We start from the raw sequence: 15,522 nt of genomic DNA on the forward strand, positions 1-15,522 counted from the left end.
CTCTCTGTCTCAGCAAGATTCTGATCTTCTCACCATTTTTATTTCCCTAAAACACACATGAGGTCATTACCCACTTTAACTTCCTCAATGTGACACTCATCTCTGCAAAACTACTTAATTTGGTCAAAAGCAGCTCTGTGTGTTGTTTTTTTCCCCCCTGAGGTTATAGTTAGCAAGAGAAGATCATTGGTTTTTAACATTTCCTCATCAGCCAAGTGAGAGAAAGCTTCACAGTTCAAGTTGAAATCAAGCAAAAGAAGAACAGAAAGGTAAAGCTGGCTTTAATGAAAACATTTTATCCACATTTAGTTGTGTCTACTATCTTCTACTCTATAAGTCAAATAAATCTTGCAAATTCTTATTTTTTATCTAAATATGTGCATTAGTGAAAGATAAACTTACACTAGTAAGTCGTGTTAGCTTTTTATTAATTTTGTCAAACTTCCAAGAGTTGAATAAACAAGAGTTTTTAGTTTAGCACTTAAAAAAATTGAAAGAAGAAAAATGCGGAAGTGTTTCCAGTGTTTAGAAGCAGGTTTTTATATCCTGTGTTGCATCATGAGTGAGAAGGAATTGTGTTACATTGATCTGACTCTTGTGTGTTATTAAAGCAAATGTTCACTTTAATGCAACCATCATTTTGCAAAGCTTGAGGATAAAGTCCTTTTCATGTTAAATGTATTTGAGCAGAATTGATTTTGATGTTACATAAAATTAATCAGATCAGAATTTTTGTTCATGGAAATTGGAACAAAAATTAAAATTATTCTAATGTAAAATAAGTAGTTATTTTAACTTGTAATGCAAGTAAAAATAATAATAATGATTAAAAAATAATAATGTGCTCCTTTAACTCGGTGAGGGCAGTTTTTTTTCTTGCATATTGTAAAATAATTACTTGGTTTAAATTCTAGTATTAAGTTAAAACTCACATTTCAAGATTAATGAGCTATCAGAACTGAAAAAAACAAAATGTTTAGACAATTGTCTCTTTAGTTTCTGAGTTAAACCCAAAACAATCTTGTTGACTTTAATTGCATTTTCAAGCCAGAAGGCGAATTTTCACTTTCAAGTTAAGAAACCTTCAAATGTTTTTGTTGTTGTTGTTGTTGTTGTTGTTGTTGTTGTTGTTGTTGTTGTTGTTGTTGTTGTTGTTTTTTCAAAAATAATGTTTTGGAGTTTTTTTGCTTTGCCCCTGTTCCACCACAGTCCCTCCAATTTTACAGAGCATTAACTGATCGCTATCAGCAACATGAGCTGTGTTAACATGTTATGGCTTTACAGGAAAATGAGGAAGACGTTCATTTGCAACGAGTCAATGACCATCACCATCCCAATCGGAAGCCTGAAGAACATTCGGGAGGGTCAGCTGATGCCGGAGAACTTCCACTGTGTGTTCAGGGACAACTTCAAGGTGTTTGTTGTTCGAGGAAAGCCAAAACCTCTGGGGGTGAGTTTCACTGACTTATGCTGTAGATTAAATCATAGCCATGATCTTTTCTTTAAAATCATCAGCTGTTTTTTTCTGTATGCCCTTTAATGTCTCCTTTGTTTTTAAATTAGGCAGCCCAAGCAATTGCTGGTGTGTATATTTTCATTCTTGGATTGATTTCCTCAGACACAGTCTTGATCGGCTTCAGTGCTCCAGGTTTTCTGGTATAAACATTTGAAATGATCACAAATTAAACCATTCTGTTTATGTGATGCAGTTTTAATTTTACCCAGTTAATATAATGTTTTGCTTTGTTAGTTCTTGATCTCTGGGTTGCTGTCCTTTGCTGCAGGGAAATATCCAAACATGCATGTGGTAAGTCCCACATTCTGGGATTTTAAGGAAAGCATAAAAGATTGAAGGAGTTCCTCTAAAACAAGCAAAAGCTAATTTTATTGGCAGATCTTCAGTTTGTTTCAGAATATTAAATGTATATCTCTAAATGATAATATTGTGATCTGGTTTGTTCTAATAACCCAAAACCTTTCAGCTTATGATTCATATTGTTTTGGAATTATTTGCATGTTAACTCAGCTTTATTCCACTTTCCAGACCAAGCTGTCATTCTCCCTGAACATCATCAGCTTCTTCTGGTCCCTGGTGGCTTTTGGTTTCTTTGTGTTCTTCTTTGTTATAATTGAGTTTCCTTGGAAAGATGACATAGTAAGTATGGTTAATTCAGTCAAATGTTGTTTTGCAGGACTCTAAGTATTTCTACTCTCTCCTTTGTGTTAGAAGTTTGAAAAGGGAATAATTGGCCTCATCATAACTCTGCTGGTGTTTGAATGTATGATGTCGCTCTTCTTGATCTACTGGCTGAGTAAAGCTGTGTGCAGAGAACATTTCAACACCTTGGTATGTGTGTTTTCTTATAAACTTCTACTCAACATATAACAGAACATGCTCAGTCATTAATTTGCTTTGTTTTGCTCTGCAGCCCATCATACTGCTGAAGCAGGAGAACTGAATGATTCACACAGAGCAGAACCAGGAATAATCAACTCCTGTGTACATTTTTATTCTGCTGCCTTAAACTTTCTTTGTTTTATTGCTCAAAGGCAAATAGCAGGAAGTTCTGTTTAAAAGAACATAGAGATAAGATGTTTTCCAATACATCACTGACAAAAAATCTATTTCTTCTAACAAAGTTTAGACAGAAGCTTCATTTTGGATGTGGGTAATTTTATGTTTTAAAGCTGAAGATTTGTAGAAGCATATCAGTCCTGAATAAAGCTCGACGTATTCTGAATAATAAATCACTTCGTATTTTTTATAATTCTCTGACTTTGCCATATTTAACATATTGTTCAGAGGTGTGGTGAATTAATTACAAAAGCTCTTTACAACCACTGAGTATCCTACAGAAACGAGCCGTTAGAATCATCCATAATGTTGGTAATAATGAGCACAAAACCGTTTTTCTTAAAATCTAGAATCTTAAATGTGAAGATCTGGTGGAAGATCTCAAACTTTGTTTAAGGCGTCAAATAAACGGCGACCTGAGCTCATACAGAGCATGTTTAATGAAAGAGACGGGGGATATAACTGACTCAAACTTAAGGATTCGTAGTTTACGCACAACAAGAAAGAGCTTTTGTATTTCAATTCATGGAGTAAAATTATGGAACAAGTTAAATGAGGAGTTAAAGTCAAAATTTAATAAAATGTAAAAGCAAATATAAGGAGGTCATTTTCACAACATATAGAAAAATGGGTGACAGCAAAATGTGTATATGTAAATTGAGGCTAACGCATGTGTGTGTGTGTGTGTGTGTGTGTGTGTGCGTGCATGCATGTGTGCGTGTGTGTGTGGATGTTTAGACATGTAAACCCAGATAAAATGGAAAATTAATTAACCTATGTTTATTTTTTATTATTTGATGTAACAATGAGGGTCCATCTGAAAATATGTTATGAGTTTATGAGGTAGGAGTTCATGAGTCTCTTACTTCATTTCAAACATGTTAAGATTATTATTGTATGAAAATATGTGTCTTTTTCATTCCTTGTTCATGTGTGTGATTTTATACTTCTATCATGTTCAAAATAAATAATTCTCACTTAACTGTGGTAAAATAAATGAATAAATACTGAACTCTATTAACTATTAAAACTTTTTAAAACCTTGAGTGTTTGCTTGTTCATATCATGTTTGTAAATCATCTTGTCACTTTTATCAACTCATCTCTGAATGTTGGTGGTTTGTTAATGGTTTGTCTTCTTACTGAACATAAAAAGAGAAATAAGGATATAAAAATATTTGATGTATTGGCGACATGCTACCAATAGGCATTAGTTACATTTATTGATATCTAAAATAAATTACTGTCATTTGTTCAACTGAAAAAAGACATTGTATTTGTTTATAGAGGGGCAGATCTGCAAAGGGTGAAAAGAAGGAAACTACCCTGCTGACGTTAGAACGTTGACCACTAAAAATTTTTGTCATAGAAATTATTCTTAACCATAAATAAAAACTAAACTCTTTTTCCCCAGAAGCCCCTTATAGCCTTCAAATTAATTTATCTTTACTAAGTTTTGTACTGAATGAAACTCAGTTACGTTTGATCATATTGTGTTCCTTACTCAAATTGTTAATTTCTCGAACATAAGAAAATTGTGCAAATGCATTATCAAATATGTTAATATATAATTCATATATTTATTTTAATCATTTTTCGAATGTCATACAACTCAACAACGGAAAACCATTAGATGGAGAACATTAAGACTAGAACACTTCTAACTCTATGTTTGCTTTTGTTTATGTATTTACTTATTCATTTATATATGATGCAACACACTAACAACATCCTGCCTCTTATTGAGATAATAACTTAGGCACAGATGGCAAAGTGCTTAGTGAACAATTAATGCTTAAAAACGAAAACAATAAGCCCTGGTGCACACTGTTGTAATTTGTACAGAAGGAAGTTTGGGGAGGAGATTTGCAAAACCACGTTTACAATTTTAACATTTTAGGCATACATTTAATTTCTAAATAATTAGAAAATTGCTAGTTTGGGTGACGATTCTCCAGGGTTCTGATAACGGGGAACAAATCGGAAGTCAGATGTACAGTTATGAGTGGCCACAAGAGGGAGACAAACACAAAGCAAGTCATGTTTCTTCAACATTCCCTTGAAGGAAAAAGGTTTTATTAAAACTTTCAAAGCTTTTATACCTAGCTATTTATTCTCCTTATTGGTGAGAAGTTCTGAGTGAACAACAACAACAACAAAAAAAATAGACAATTTTGTTTGTTCGGTTTTAGACATCTGTTCTGCACCTAATTTTACATTCATAAATTGCTTTATTTGTGTTCTATTCACTCATTGTGTCTAATGTTACACCTGAAGAAACTGAAGTGGCGACTTAAATAAATGTTTAAAGCCATTTGTCATGGTTTAAAGTCCTTCATCTGAAAACTCACATGATGTGCCAGTTATGACTGAGCCAGCTGACGGTGCTAATTCACTTGAACAATTGGAGTCAGAACCTTTTAGCGATGAATATGGATTTAACTCTATCTCCATTTTTTAAATTTATTTATTTATTTATTTTGGGTACTTGATATCCAAATGAAAGGAAAAGTTTATATTTTTCTGAAAAAGAGTAGATTGTAACACAGAGCAACAGTAAAGTCATTTTTCTCCTTACTAACATGTCTGATTCAAGAGTTGCAAACAGACTTCTCTATTGGCAAAGCACAAAATATCTGAAGGACTCACTGACTGGCAGAGTTCACTTTAAATAATGATTTAAAAATTCATGACTGCTCATGATCATAGTCTGACTCCAACAAAGAATCAAACTCTTGAATGGGCTTTGCCTCACAATCGTCTGAAGGCTAGTATTTTCACAAATATTCTTTATTTAAAATCGTTTTTTGTTTTTTGTTTCCCTTGGGCTCAAAAATGAAAAATGAGTATACAAAGAATCTTCATGAGTTTAACTATTTGAACTAAGTAAGGGATTTAACTACATAATCCAGATGCATGCAAGAATTTGAAGTGAAGGTTACCGAAAGAACTGATTCTTATCGATGATACGAGTCAGAAGAACCAGATCATTGCCAGGAACCCTAATGCCCGCCCCCACATAATGATAAGGTCGAACAAAACTCTTCCGCTTTGTGTTTGTGAAGCTCCTCCACAAACCAATCACAACCTAAACTGAACGCTTTCTCTGGACCTGTCTCTCCTCTCTGAGCTCATCGCTTTCTGCTTGCACACCGCCAGTTAGTTATGTAACTTTATATTTTTTTTTTTTTTCGTTGCCTGCTCGTCTGATCTGGTGGCTGCGGCGGATCACTTTCTCATGTCGCCCCAGCCGCTGTGAGGAGCCGCCGCTGCTGCCGCTGCTGCTCCTGCTCCGCTGGCCGCGTCCTGCCTGCCATGGCGTCCGTGTATAGCGGATCCCATACGTTAAGCAAAGATGATGTCAACTACAGGATGCATTTCCGAATGATTAACGAGCAGCAGGTCGAGGATATCACCATCGAGTTTTTCTATAAACCTCACACCATCACGCTGCTGACATGCACGGTGCTCAGTTTGATGTATTTCGCGTTTGCAAGGTGAGAGGAGTGCGCCGCTAACGCTAGCTTAGCCTAGCCTAGCGACAGTGATGCTCGGATACAGGAAGCTCAGCTAGCGAGCTTCGGTGCTCTCTGAGCTTCTCTCATCACGGATGATCATTTTTTTAATCTTTAAAGTAATTAAACATGAGCTGCAAAATAAGCGTTGTTTAGGTGATGTTGTTTTTCTTTCGCTGCAACGTTGTAGAAACGAGTGATAACATTGCATTTTTAGCTAAATGTGCCATATTAGTTTATGTTTTATCTATGAGCCTGAGTTACATATCCACAGTAAAGGCAATATAATCTATGGTTACGCAATGGGCAGGGCTGTGTGCCATAGTTCGGTGCTATTAGCTGCTAATTAGTGATTGTTTTTCATGCTGTCCGCAGAGATGATGGAAATCCTGACAATAATGTCTGGGTGGGGCTCATCCTGGTCATCTCCTTCTTCCTGGTCATCAGTGTTTTGGCATTTCCCAACGGTGAGAGCACAACATAGTTCCTAGGAATTGTGGTTGTTATTTTGTGGAGAAATGTGAGTAAGGATGTTTGAAGACATTAGTTATAATGCTGTAAATTAGGCAGAGAGAGAGAGAAGTTTGTCACGCAAGTGCAAGAAACCTGCAAGCATAATGATTTAAACGCTTGTCTGCATAGACGCACCAATCTGATTTAAAGCAATCATGATTTCTTTAAGGACTGTAAATTACAAGATGCACCTTGTGTGTTTTCTGACCGTGTTAAAAATGTTGCCAAGTTCACAATAAAATGATTATAGTTAAATAAAATTTATTTATTTTTGAACAGCGGTTTAACCCATCACAAGACTTTTCTGCAAAATCCTTTGAAAATAAATAACAATGGAGTCCTACATAGTATTTGAGAGTAAATAAACTTTTAATTTGTTTTCATGTGTCAGACCGTTAAATCATTGACTAATTTATTGCACCTACAAAGAAGTTTTAAAAAGCTTCTCTTCAATTGATCTCTTCAGTTAATCATTTATGAGGACCAGAGGTGTGATTACCCAGGGTGTGTGTAAGAGTTTTAACAGGATTTCAAATGAATTTCAAAACAGATTCACATTTTTTAACTGCCTTAAGTATGTTAGTGAAGGATTAATGTGGCTAGCATTACTTTTATTGGAGCGTAACTTTACAATAAAGCAGGATTCGGCACCGAAGGCCTGCTGTACCTTAGGCCTTCACAGCAGGCCTTCACAAAGACCTGTTGTGAAGGTCGTCACAGCGCATGGATGTCAAATTATAAACTTAGCAGGCATGCGCTGTGACGGCTCTTTCCCCCAAAGTAGTGGTGGTTGTTGAATATACAGTTTGAATCGGTATATGTTTGCTTACCCCTTAATCTAGTTTCAAAACTGCTTCTTTTACAGTAAAGGAAGTGCAAAGATTGCCTGTATGTAGGAGGAAAGAGGCGCTTTGAAGCCAATACTTGAACACAGGCGTGAACAGAGTCTGTCAGTGGGGTCACTCTTGCCGTCTATTGTTAGTACAAGGCTTAGGCTGGCATGAAACCTCCACTGCTAGTATCCAGTGATCTCAGCTCTTATCAGTGAAGCAGTAAATCTCGGCTCGGTTCCCATCGTTTGACATGTTGTCTTAATAAATCTGCTTTCAGGCCCCTTCACCAGGCCGCATCCAGCAATATGGCGGATAGTGTTTGGTGAGTGCCTAGCGAACGTATTTCAGAGCAAAAATATATATATTTTTTGTTATAGATTCTTTCCTTGCTGAAGGTCGTGTTCTTCTGTTTTTAAGGTCTGAGTGTGCTCTACTTTCTGTTCCTGGTTTTCATCATCTTCCTCAACTGGCAGCAGGTGAAGCAGCTCATGTACTGGTTGGATCCCAACTTGCGCTACGCCAAGAGAGAGGCAGACATTATGGTTTGTGACGACGCCGTACAGTAAATAAAGACAAACAAACAAAACGACGTTCTCGTCTATTTGCCTTCTGCTCCCCCCACCGTTGGCGGGGGTGGTCATAACGTGGCTGTCTGTGCCGTCGCCCGCAGGAGTACGCGGTGAACTGCCACGTCATCACCTGGGAGAGAATCATGAGCCATTTTGACATCTTTGCGTTCAGCCATTTCTGGGGCTGGGGCATGAAGGCCCTCCTCATCCGAAGCTACGGCCTCTGCTGGACCATCAGTATCACCTGGGAGCTTACGGAGGTAAACAAACGCTCCAAACAATAAAAGCTCCACAGCTGTGAGCCTCCTGGCTGCCTGCCTGTCTAAATCACCAAAGCTTGTGATGTAATGTGTTTATGTAACAGAGCAAGAGTCGGATTAGTTTGACGTTAGATATTAAATTCAGATTTTACACTCGTGGTCCGGTCTCCAATTGTAATTGTCTTTTTTTCTTTTCTGTATTTAACAGCTTTTCTTCATGCATTTGTTGCCCAACTTTGCGGAGTGCTGGTGGGACCAGGTGATCCTGGACATCCTCCTGTGCAACGGAGGAGGAATCTGGCTCGGAATGACCGTCTGCCGCTTCCTGGAGATGAGGACGTACCACTGGGCCAGTATTAAGTACGAATTTACGCCCCAGAATTTATCAGCAGCCGTTTCACGTCAGCGTTTCGTCTTTTAGCTGCGACCTCCTGGTGTTGATTCCCCGTTCGTTCTAATTTCTCTGTAAAACTATAACGGAGCTCGAACAGTCATTACTTATGTCTGAAGCGAAGGCAAAGTCACACAGTATTTTTCAGAGGAGATGATTAAGATTGTTAGTAATATTTAAACAGAAAAAGGCAAAATAAATAAGTTAACATTTTAATCTGTCGTAAGCACAGTATATTAGCTTTAATGTAGGGAAGCATTACTGAAATGAAACGGTGAGATTTCCAAACGATTCGTAACAAAAGAGAGGTTGAAACGTCAAAACGATGAAACAGACCGACTGAATTTTACGTCGCTCAGGCTTTCTGTTATCAGCTGAAAGTCCTGCTCTCTCTTGCAGGCTGAAGGAAAACTGCAGAGAGTTTTTAGGATGTTCTTACACAGTTGTGGTTCCTCTGACTTTATTTTTAAAAACCTCAAAATTAACTAACTAGATTACTTTTTTTCCACCCAATAACAACTTCCACGCTAAAGACTGTCGATGCTCTCACCTGGAAGCATGCATGTGCTGTGTTTACTGATGGAAAAAAATGGACTTTTGAGTTTGTGAATAAGTTGAACTCGATTTAAATCCAACTGTATAAGGCGTCAAAAATAATAAAAAAAGGTGAAAAAAATGTTTCTTTTTTGATAATGAAACAAATTTTATTGTCAAAGTGTATAGCGTTTATTGTTAATGCTGTGTATTTAGTTTCTTTTGCAACTCTAAAGGATTTGTGTATAATTTAATCCCCTGTATAAAGGTATTACAGATGGGATTCTGAAATTATTCTAAAAGATAATCCCAGAAATTAATCAAAAAGGCGAAGTCGAGTGCTTTGTGTTGCGACGTCAGCTCTGTTTGCTCTTGCTGAAGGCATTAGAATAATATGTTTTAATAAATCTGTCAGTAAGTCTGCGTAATCCCACTTCTATCCCACTTAATCAGGGACATCCACACCACCACGGGGAAGATCAAGCGAGCTGTGCTGCAGTTCACGCCTGCGAGCTGGACCTACGTGCGCTGGCTTGATCCAAAGTCCTCCCTGCAGCGGGTCACGGGCGTCTACCTGTTCATGATCATCTGGCAGGTGGGTCACCGGCCAAATCCTGCTCTGGCGTCTCAACGGCGACTTGGAAGCGCTGACGATTCGGATATCATCCAGCGCGCTAAGTCCCCCGCAGAGCTGATTCCTCTGTCTGTTGGTGAAATCTTAATCCTCGCGGATCCGTTAAGCACACAGGTGTTTTGTCGTCGACACATTGACTGCTAATCCTTTACCCCTGAGATCGTTTGAGTAAATGTTTTAGCCTCTTGCTGTTAAATATGATGTTGGCGATTTTTATTTAGTTTTCGTAACACACCCAGTTGAAGCATTACGTGCTGACGGCTGCTCTTTGTGAGAACTACTTTAAGAGATTAAATCTGATTCAGCCGTTCAGAGCGGGGTCTGGCTTCTCTCACTTCCTCTTCCTGTTTAGCCGGTTGCTTTGCCGCTGCCAACAGGTTTGTTTTCTGGTGCCGCTGCAAAAAAGCCGAGGGTAAAACGCGACCTGCCTCAGAGCGTTGGAGCCTGAGGCTACGCTCCTTATCTGGGAAGCCGTTTACGATCTCAGCCCTTGTGGACACCGTTTCTTTTACAAACCTTTCCCATATTTTGAACAAAGCCCCTATTGAGTGTCGTTTTCCACACCCATGCTTGCTCTGTGTCCATGTCAGCATGTTTGAAGATCATGTTTCCATTAGGTGGAAATAAAAAAAAAAAAACTATCTGTAGATGCTCCAAACTAATTTCCTCATTTTCCAAATGTTTCCTGAAATGGCAAGATTTGCATTATTAAAATAAGATGGGATGCATTTTATTAATTCTTTTTACAGTTCAGAAAAAAAACACTCCACAAATATTGGCGCTACTCGTAGGAATGTCAGATTAAATAGGGAAATAAACATGTTAAGAAAAAATAAGTTTAAGTCATTGGTGCATTTTTTTATTGACACCTCAATACTTTCCTATAAACCATTTCAGAGTAGTTTGGTTTTATACAACTATGTCAAATGTATAACATGATGTAATTGATTCAGTAAAACCATTTTTAGTTCACTCTGTTTCACGCCACTGTCCAGAGGTGTCCAGCAACAGGTGGGGGAGGGACGGTAATACCTGGTCAGAGAAATGCTTAAAACTGTAACAAACAAGATTAGATTAGGAGACACATCTGTTTTGCCATTAGAAACCAACAATTTGTTTTCAGTTGTTTCTCGGATCTTTTTATTTATTGACTCGTGGCTCAGACTTCTTCAAGTCTACACTGTATATTTGTCACCAGCCATTTTTTGGGGTTTTCACACAGCCTTCGTTACTGAAACCAGCTTTATTTGTTTTCCTCACAGCTAACAGAACTGAACACGTTCTTCCTCAAGCACATTTTCGTCTTTCCCGCGAGCCACGCGCTCAGCTGGTGTCGAATCCTGTTCGTTGGCATCATCACAGCTCCGACAGTACGGTACGCTGTTGCGACCTTTCTTTTTCTCTGGGGCAAGAAAAAGGCTGAGAAGTGTTGGTGAAATAAATTAATGCCTGCATTGTGTTTGTTTGTTTTTTTGTTCCAGGCAGTATTATGCATACCTTACAGATACACAGTGTAAGAGAGTGGGGACGCAGTGCTGGGTCTTTGGGTGAGTATTAAGTGGGAAAATATGTAACGTTAGTCAAAGGAAAATGGGACTATAGTGGCAGGCAGAGAGAGGTGGAGATAACTCAGAAAATCAGCAGTAAATTTCCTCCTTTTAGTCTTTTTTTCTCTCCAAAGGTATCAGATTGTGAGGACATCTGTCCTAAACCTTCTTTAGGCGATCCACAGATGCCTGTTAGATTTTGAAAAAAGAATAAATAAATAAAATTTCTGGTAAAATTGTTTTTATTTTAATTGAAGGATATATGTCAGATTACATTTTGAAATGCATCCAACTTTTTTTTTTTATCATTGTTATGGTTCAGTTCTTTGCATGAGAAATAATGGCATTTTAACTGGGGGTCTGTAAACTCTTTACATCCACCGTACATGTTTGACCGAGGCCTTGTGTCTCCTCGTTCAAACTAAAAATATCCTCCAGGCTGGCCAAAGGTTTCAGTCCGTGATCGTTTCCCCCTCTCGCTGTTTGCAGGGCGATAGCCTTTCTAGAGGCCTTGGCGTGTATTAAATTTGGACAGGACTTGTTCTCGAAAACGCAGATCCTCTATGTGGTCCTCTGGCTGCTGTGTTTGGTAAGATCACCATTTCTGTGCAACGTCACACAGCCTCTGCTTAAAAATACGTACTTTAACCACCAATCGAATAACTTTCAATGAGTTATTGTTATAGATGAATCCTTTTTACTGAGTTATTTGACAGCTTGTGCTATGTTCCTGTTTTCAGGCCTTCATTACATTCCTGTGTCTGTATGGGATGGTGTGGTATGCAGAAACATATGGTCCAAGGGGAAAGGTGTGTTTATTGTTCCAGCATTCAGGAATGTTTCTTTTTTTAATCCAGTACTTGGAAGCAGGGTGTGTGTGGCAAAGAGAGACGGCGACGTTCAGGTTTCATCCAGGGTTGGCTTCCTGTTGAGATGCATTTTTATTATAACTGAAATGAGCTAAAATTATTTTTTTTAGTACATTGAGACGACGTTTGTTGTGAATTTGCACTATGTAAATAAACTGAATTTAATTTAATTAATAGCTTTTGTTAACACACCAGAGACCATCTTTAATGTTCACTTATAATCATTTTTAGTGAACTATCTCAATGAAGAGAAGCTTTTTTTTTTCTTTACATAACTCTTTGAAAGGTTATCTTTGTCGGTTCCTTCATGTTCTGATTAATTTGGAAAATAATACATGTAATTTAAGTGATGTCATCTCAATCTCAACATGATTTACAAAAAAAAAACCTATAGCTTGTAGCCTAGTTGTGTCCATGAGAATAATGTAAAGTACAAAATACAGAGAAATTAATCTTTAGGCCAAAAGTAGAGATGGCAAAGTCTTAATCTTGAATCTGTGTTCATTATGTGAAGAATTAAATGAGGATTTATCTGGAGCACTTAAAAAACATCACCAAGAATCTAACAGTGACAGTCGCCGGTACCCGGGCTTTCTCCTTTATTTGAAGCCGAGGTTCTAGTCGTTTCATTTCCTGGGGCAAAAAAGTCAAATAGAGAAACTTTGTTGGTGGGTGAAGAAAAATACATCTTCTTCATTTATTTACTATTGCTGTAGCTAAAGAGCAGCCACATTTTCATTTCACTTTTTTTTAAATATCTTGTTCTGAAAACTATACTTTTTTTTTTTTTTTTGCTGAAAACTGTTTTCTGCTGTTCTCTTATGCTACATAAACTTTGGCTTCATTCATATTTGGTAGTAGTTTTGTCTTGTCAGGTCTTCTTGGTCTACTGGAAACATTGTGCAGGATCAGTTGCATGTTGTTGCATATGATGTGAGCTCTGTTACAGGAATGTGTGTCATGTGTCTTTCCTCTCCTCTTGCAGAGCCTTTCAGAGTGTGAAGACAGTAACTACTCAGAGTCTCCTGACCACATGTCTGGGGATTTTAGAGGTACGGAGTCTACTGTTGTCTGTCAGTGACGACGTTTAGGTTGTTTTTTTGTAAAGCACTGGCCCCTAGTGCCTGAACAAGTGTTTCATTCATGGTTTGTTTGCAGTCTTGAAAAGTTATGGAATCTGTTTTTACCAGTTTCTAAGTCTGGATAAGTCTGGAAAATGGAAAATTGAGTTTGGGTAAAAAGTTTATTCTACAGACTATCCTCCACTTGGATTATTTTTTTTAAATCTAACCAAGTTTGGTTAAAATGCCAAACGAAGCATAAAAACTGTAATTATATTTTCTTTTCACAAACAGGATATCGGCAGAAGTGTTCACAGACTATGCTTTTAAAAATTCTGCAAGTAATTTATCATACTTTAGCTGGTATTTGAAAAGTCCAGATTTCGAGAATGGTGCTTTACTCCAGATGCCAGAGCAGCAGGGCAACGAGTCGCTGCTTGAAAATCAAAAGTCAAACTATTGAACATGGATGAGACCCATTGACTTACTTAATTACTTAAAAACTGATAAGTTTTATTTTTTGTAGTGAAATGTTCTGAATATTAAAACTGCAAACAACAACAAAAAAAGTGGGAACTATAAATATGCGCTTTGTGTGTATTTTTACCTGAATGTATCTTAAATGTTTGAACGTCACATTTTAGATGACATGGACTCAAACGGTGAGAGCCCTACGATCAGACGCAGAGGGAAAAACAAACCCTTAAACGGCATCGACAGCCAGTAGTAAGCTGAGCCGCGGAGGCCGCGAGACATCCGAGCTCCTTCTGCAGAAGATCCTGAAACTTCACCATCCCACCGCCGTCACTTTCTGGAGAGAGGGAGAGCAAGACATCGGATAATAGGAAGCGGATGAACAGGTGATCGCTGTGTCGTGATGAAAAGTGTAGCGGCTCAAACTAACAGAGCTGCACGTTGCAGCAGTGAGTGCTCAAGAAACTCCTAAACCACTAATCACAGGTTTCTTTGTGTGTGACTGAGAGCGAGACAGTCTGTGGGTGTGTGAGAGAATAAAAGCGACTGTAGCTGTGACTGCGTGTGTCCATTGTAGTTTTTAAGTTACAACACGATATATCACTGAAGGCTGGCATTCACCTGGCTGAATGCCAGTAAGTTGGTTCAAAAGCATCATGATGTTAAAAGCCATTTTAAAGATTTGATCACTTTATTCGAAGCCTGTTTTCTTTTTTTTTTTGGTCTTTTTTTTTTTATACTTGCATTCTTCACTGATTATCTGTTTACTTCCTAAATGTTTGCATTGTTCTCTCTCTTTTTTTTTTTAATACTTGAATGTGGGCAGAATTTCCATGCCGGACAGCTTTGGCTTGTTAGCGTGATCAGCTGAGGTTCATTTTGTAAAGAAGCACACAGTTAAAGCACTTTGCAGGAGATTTTCCCTGAAAATACTGTACATTTCGTAATGTTCTAGTATTATGTGAACTATTGTGATCCAGAGTGACTTTGCTTTCCCCTCTCCGCCTGTGGCTGCTACGTTATTTTTAATTTTTCTACTTTTGAAGGGCAATTATTCAGACTCTTGCATGTCGGTGTGCAGGTGGTTTTCTTTTTCCGCCGACTTTCTCTTTCTGTTCATTTTTTTTTTTGCATGACTGTCAAATCAAGTGTTTTAATAGGATAATGTTACAACAGTAGGAAAAAAAGAAAAGTCTATATTATCTAAACCTGAACACAAGTATTGTCTTTTACTGTCTTTAACATTTTTATTCACGCCTTGTGCCTGTTTGCATGGAATTATTTCTTATTCCTAACGCTTCTCGGTCTGTATTTAGGCTAAGCTCTCTGTTATTGGATACTCTTACCTGGAGAGCTTCGTCGGCGCTTTGTTGTCATTTTGCTCTATCAGTATCATCTCAGCACTGAGATATTTCGCGTATCCTCGACAATCCGAATGCTGGCCTCGGTGGAACAGTCGCCCGGGCAACATTAGGCTTTGTAAATGGTACGTCGTCTCTGGATATACATTTCATTTTGCCAAAAAACCATTACTGTTGAAGATGACCTGTGCTATTTGTTTCACTGTGAAAAAAAAAAATCAACATATTAAAATGTTTTACATTTCCTCTATTTTCAAATCTCTGGTGTTTTTTTTTTTAACAATCATCCTTAGGTTTTAAATTAAGAATTAGAAATATTTTATAGTCATCTTTAAGGCTGATTTTACTTTTTTTTTTTTTTTTTTTAACTTGACACTCGTTGAAATT

At 37.7% G+C, this 15,522-nt stretch overlaps 2 protein-coding genes across 5 annotated transcripts; both read left to right on the forward strand.

Moving 5' to 3' along the window:
* The first annotated feature begins 99 nt into the window (after positions 1-99).
* On the forward strand, positions 100-3,621 carry LOC148155049 (uncharacterized). Of its 4 annotated transcripts, none has more exons than XM_088014241.1 (7): positions 100-269; positions 1,285-1,450; positions 1,564-1,582; positions 1,785-1,807; positions 2,045-2,155; positions 2,228-2,347; positions 2,430-3,621. In XM_088014241.1, exons 2-7 carry the CDS (start codon positions 1,289-1,291, stop codon positions 2,457-2,459), a joined length of 465 nt encoding a protein of 154 aa, XP_087870367.1. In that variant the 5' UTR covers positions 100-269; positions 1,285-1,288; the 3' UTR covers positions 2,460-3,621. The 4 variants fall into 4 exon arrangements, with proteins under 4 accessions (XP_087870367.1, XP_087870366.1, XP_087870364.1 ...); XM_088014240.1 differs by having other exon boundaries at positions 109-269; positions 1,564-1,656; positions 1,751-1,807; XM_088014238.1 differs by lacking the exon at positions 100-269 and having other exon boundaries at positions 1,253-1,450; positions 1,564-1,656; positions 1,751-1,807.
* Positions 3,622-5,587: 1,966 nt separating this feature from the next.
* Positions 5,588-15,385, forward strand: ptdss1a (phosphatidylserine synthase 1a). Its single transcript, XM_014994982.2, has 13 exons — positions 5,588-6,071; positions 6,465-6,556; positions 7,713-7,757; positions 7,853-7,977; positions 8,106-8,264; positions 8,473-8,624; positions 9,643-9,784; positions 11,086-11,198; positions 11,305-11,370; positions 11,860-11,959; positions 12,111-12,179; positions 13,225-13,291; positions 13,945-15,385. Exons 1-13 carry the CDS (start codon positions 5,890-5,892, stop codon positions 14,025-14,027), a joined length of 1,395 nt encoding a protein of 464 aa, XP_014850468.1. The 5' UTR covers positions 5,588-5,889; the 3' UTR covers positions 14,028-15,385.
* The last annotated feature ends 137 nt before the right edge of the window (positions 15,386-15,522 follow it).

Source organism: Poecilia mexicana, unplaced genomic scaffold, assembly GCF_051168715.1.
Source record: "Poecilia mexicana isolate PSO_F unplaced genomic scaffold, ASM5116871v1 scaffold_16, whole genome shotgun sequence".
NCBI classification, from domain to species: domain Eukaryota; kingdom Metazoa; phylum Chordata; class Actinopteri; order Cyprinodontiformes; family Poeciliidae; genus Poecilia; species Poecilia mexicana.

What these genes read in the sequence shown, in the direction of transcription:
- LOC148155049 (XM_088014238.1), top strand. Translation starts at nt 1,253, where the DNA reads ATGAGCTGTGTTAACATGTTATGGCTTTACAGGAAAATGAGGAAGACG. An exon ending in GAAAGCCAAAACCTCTGGGG is followed by an intron (nt 1,451 to 1,563) that starts GTGAGTTTCACT and finishes TTTTTAAATTAG; the next exon opens with GCAGCCCAAGCAATTGCTGG. An exon ending in TCAGTGCTCCAGGTTTTCTG is followed by an intron (nt 1,657 to 1,750) that starts GTATAAACATTT and finishes TTGCTTTGTTAG; the next exon opens with TTCTTGATCTCTGGGTTGCT.
- ptdss1a (XM_014994982.2), top strand. Translation starts at nt 5,890, where the DNA reads ATGGCGTCCGTGTATAGCGGATCCCATACGTTAAGCAAAGATGATGTC. An exon ending in TCACCTGGGAGCTTACGGAG is followed by an intron (nt 8,265 to 8,472) that starts GTAAACAAACGC and finishes TGTATTTAACAG; the next exon opens with CTTTTCTTCATGCATTTGTT. An exon ending in TCCTCTGGCTGCTGTGTTTG is followed by an intron (nt 11,960 to 12,110) that starts GTAAGATCACCA and finishes TCCTGTTTTCAG; the next exon opens with GCCTTCATTACATTCCTGTG.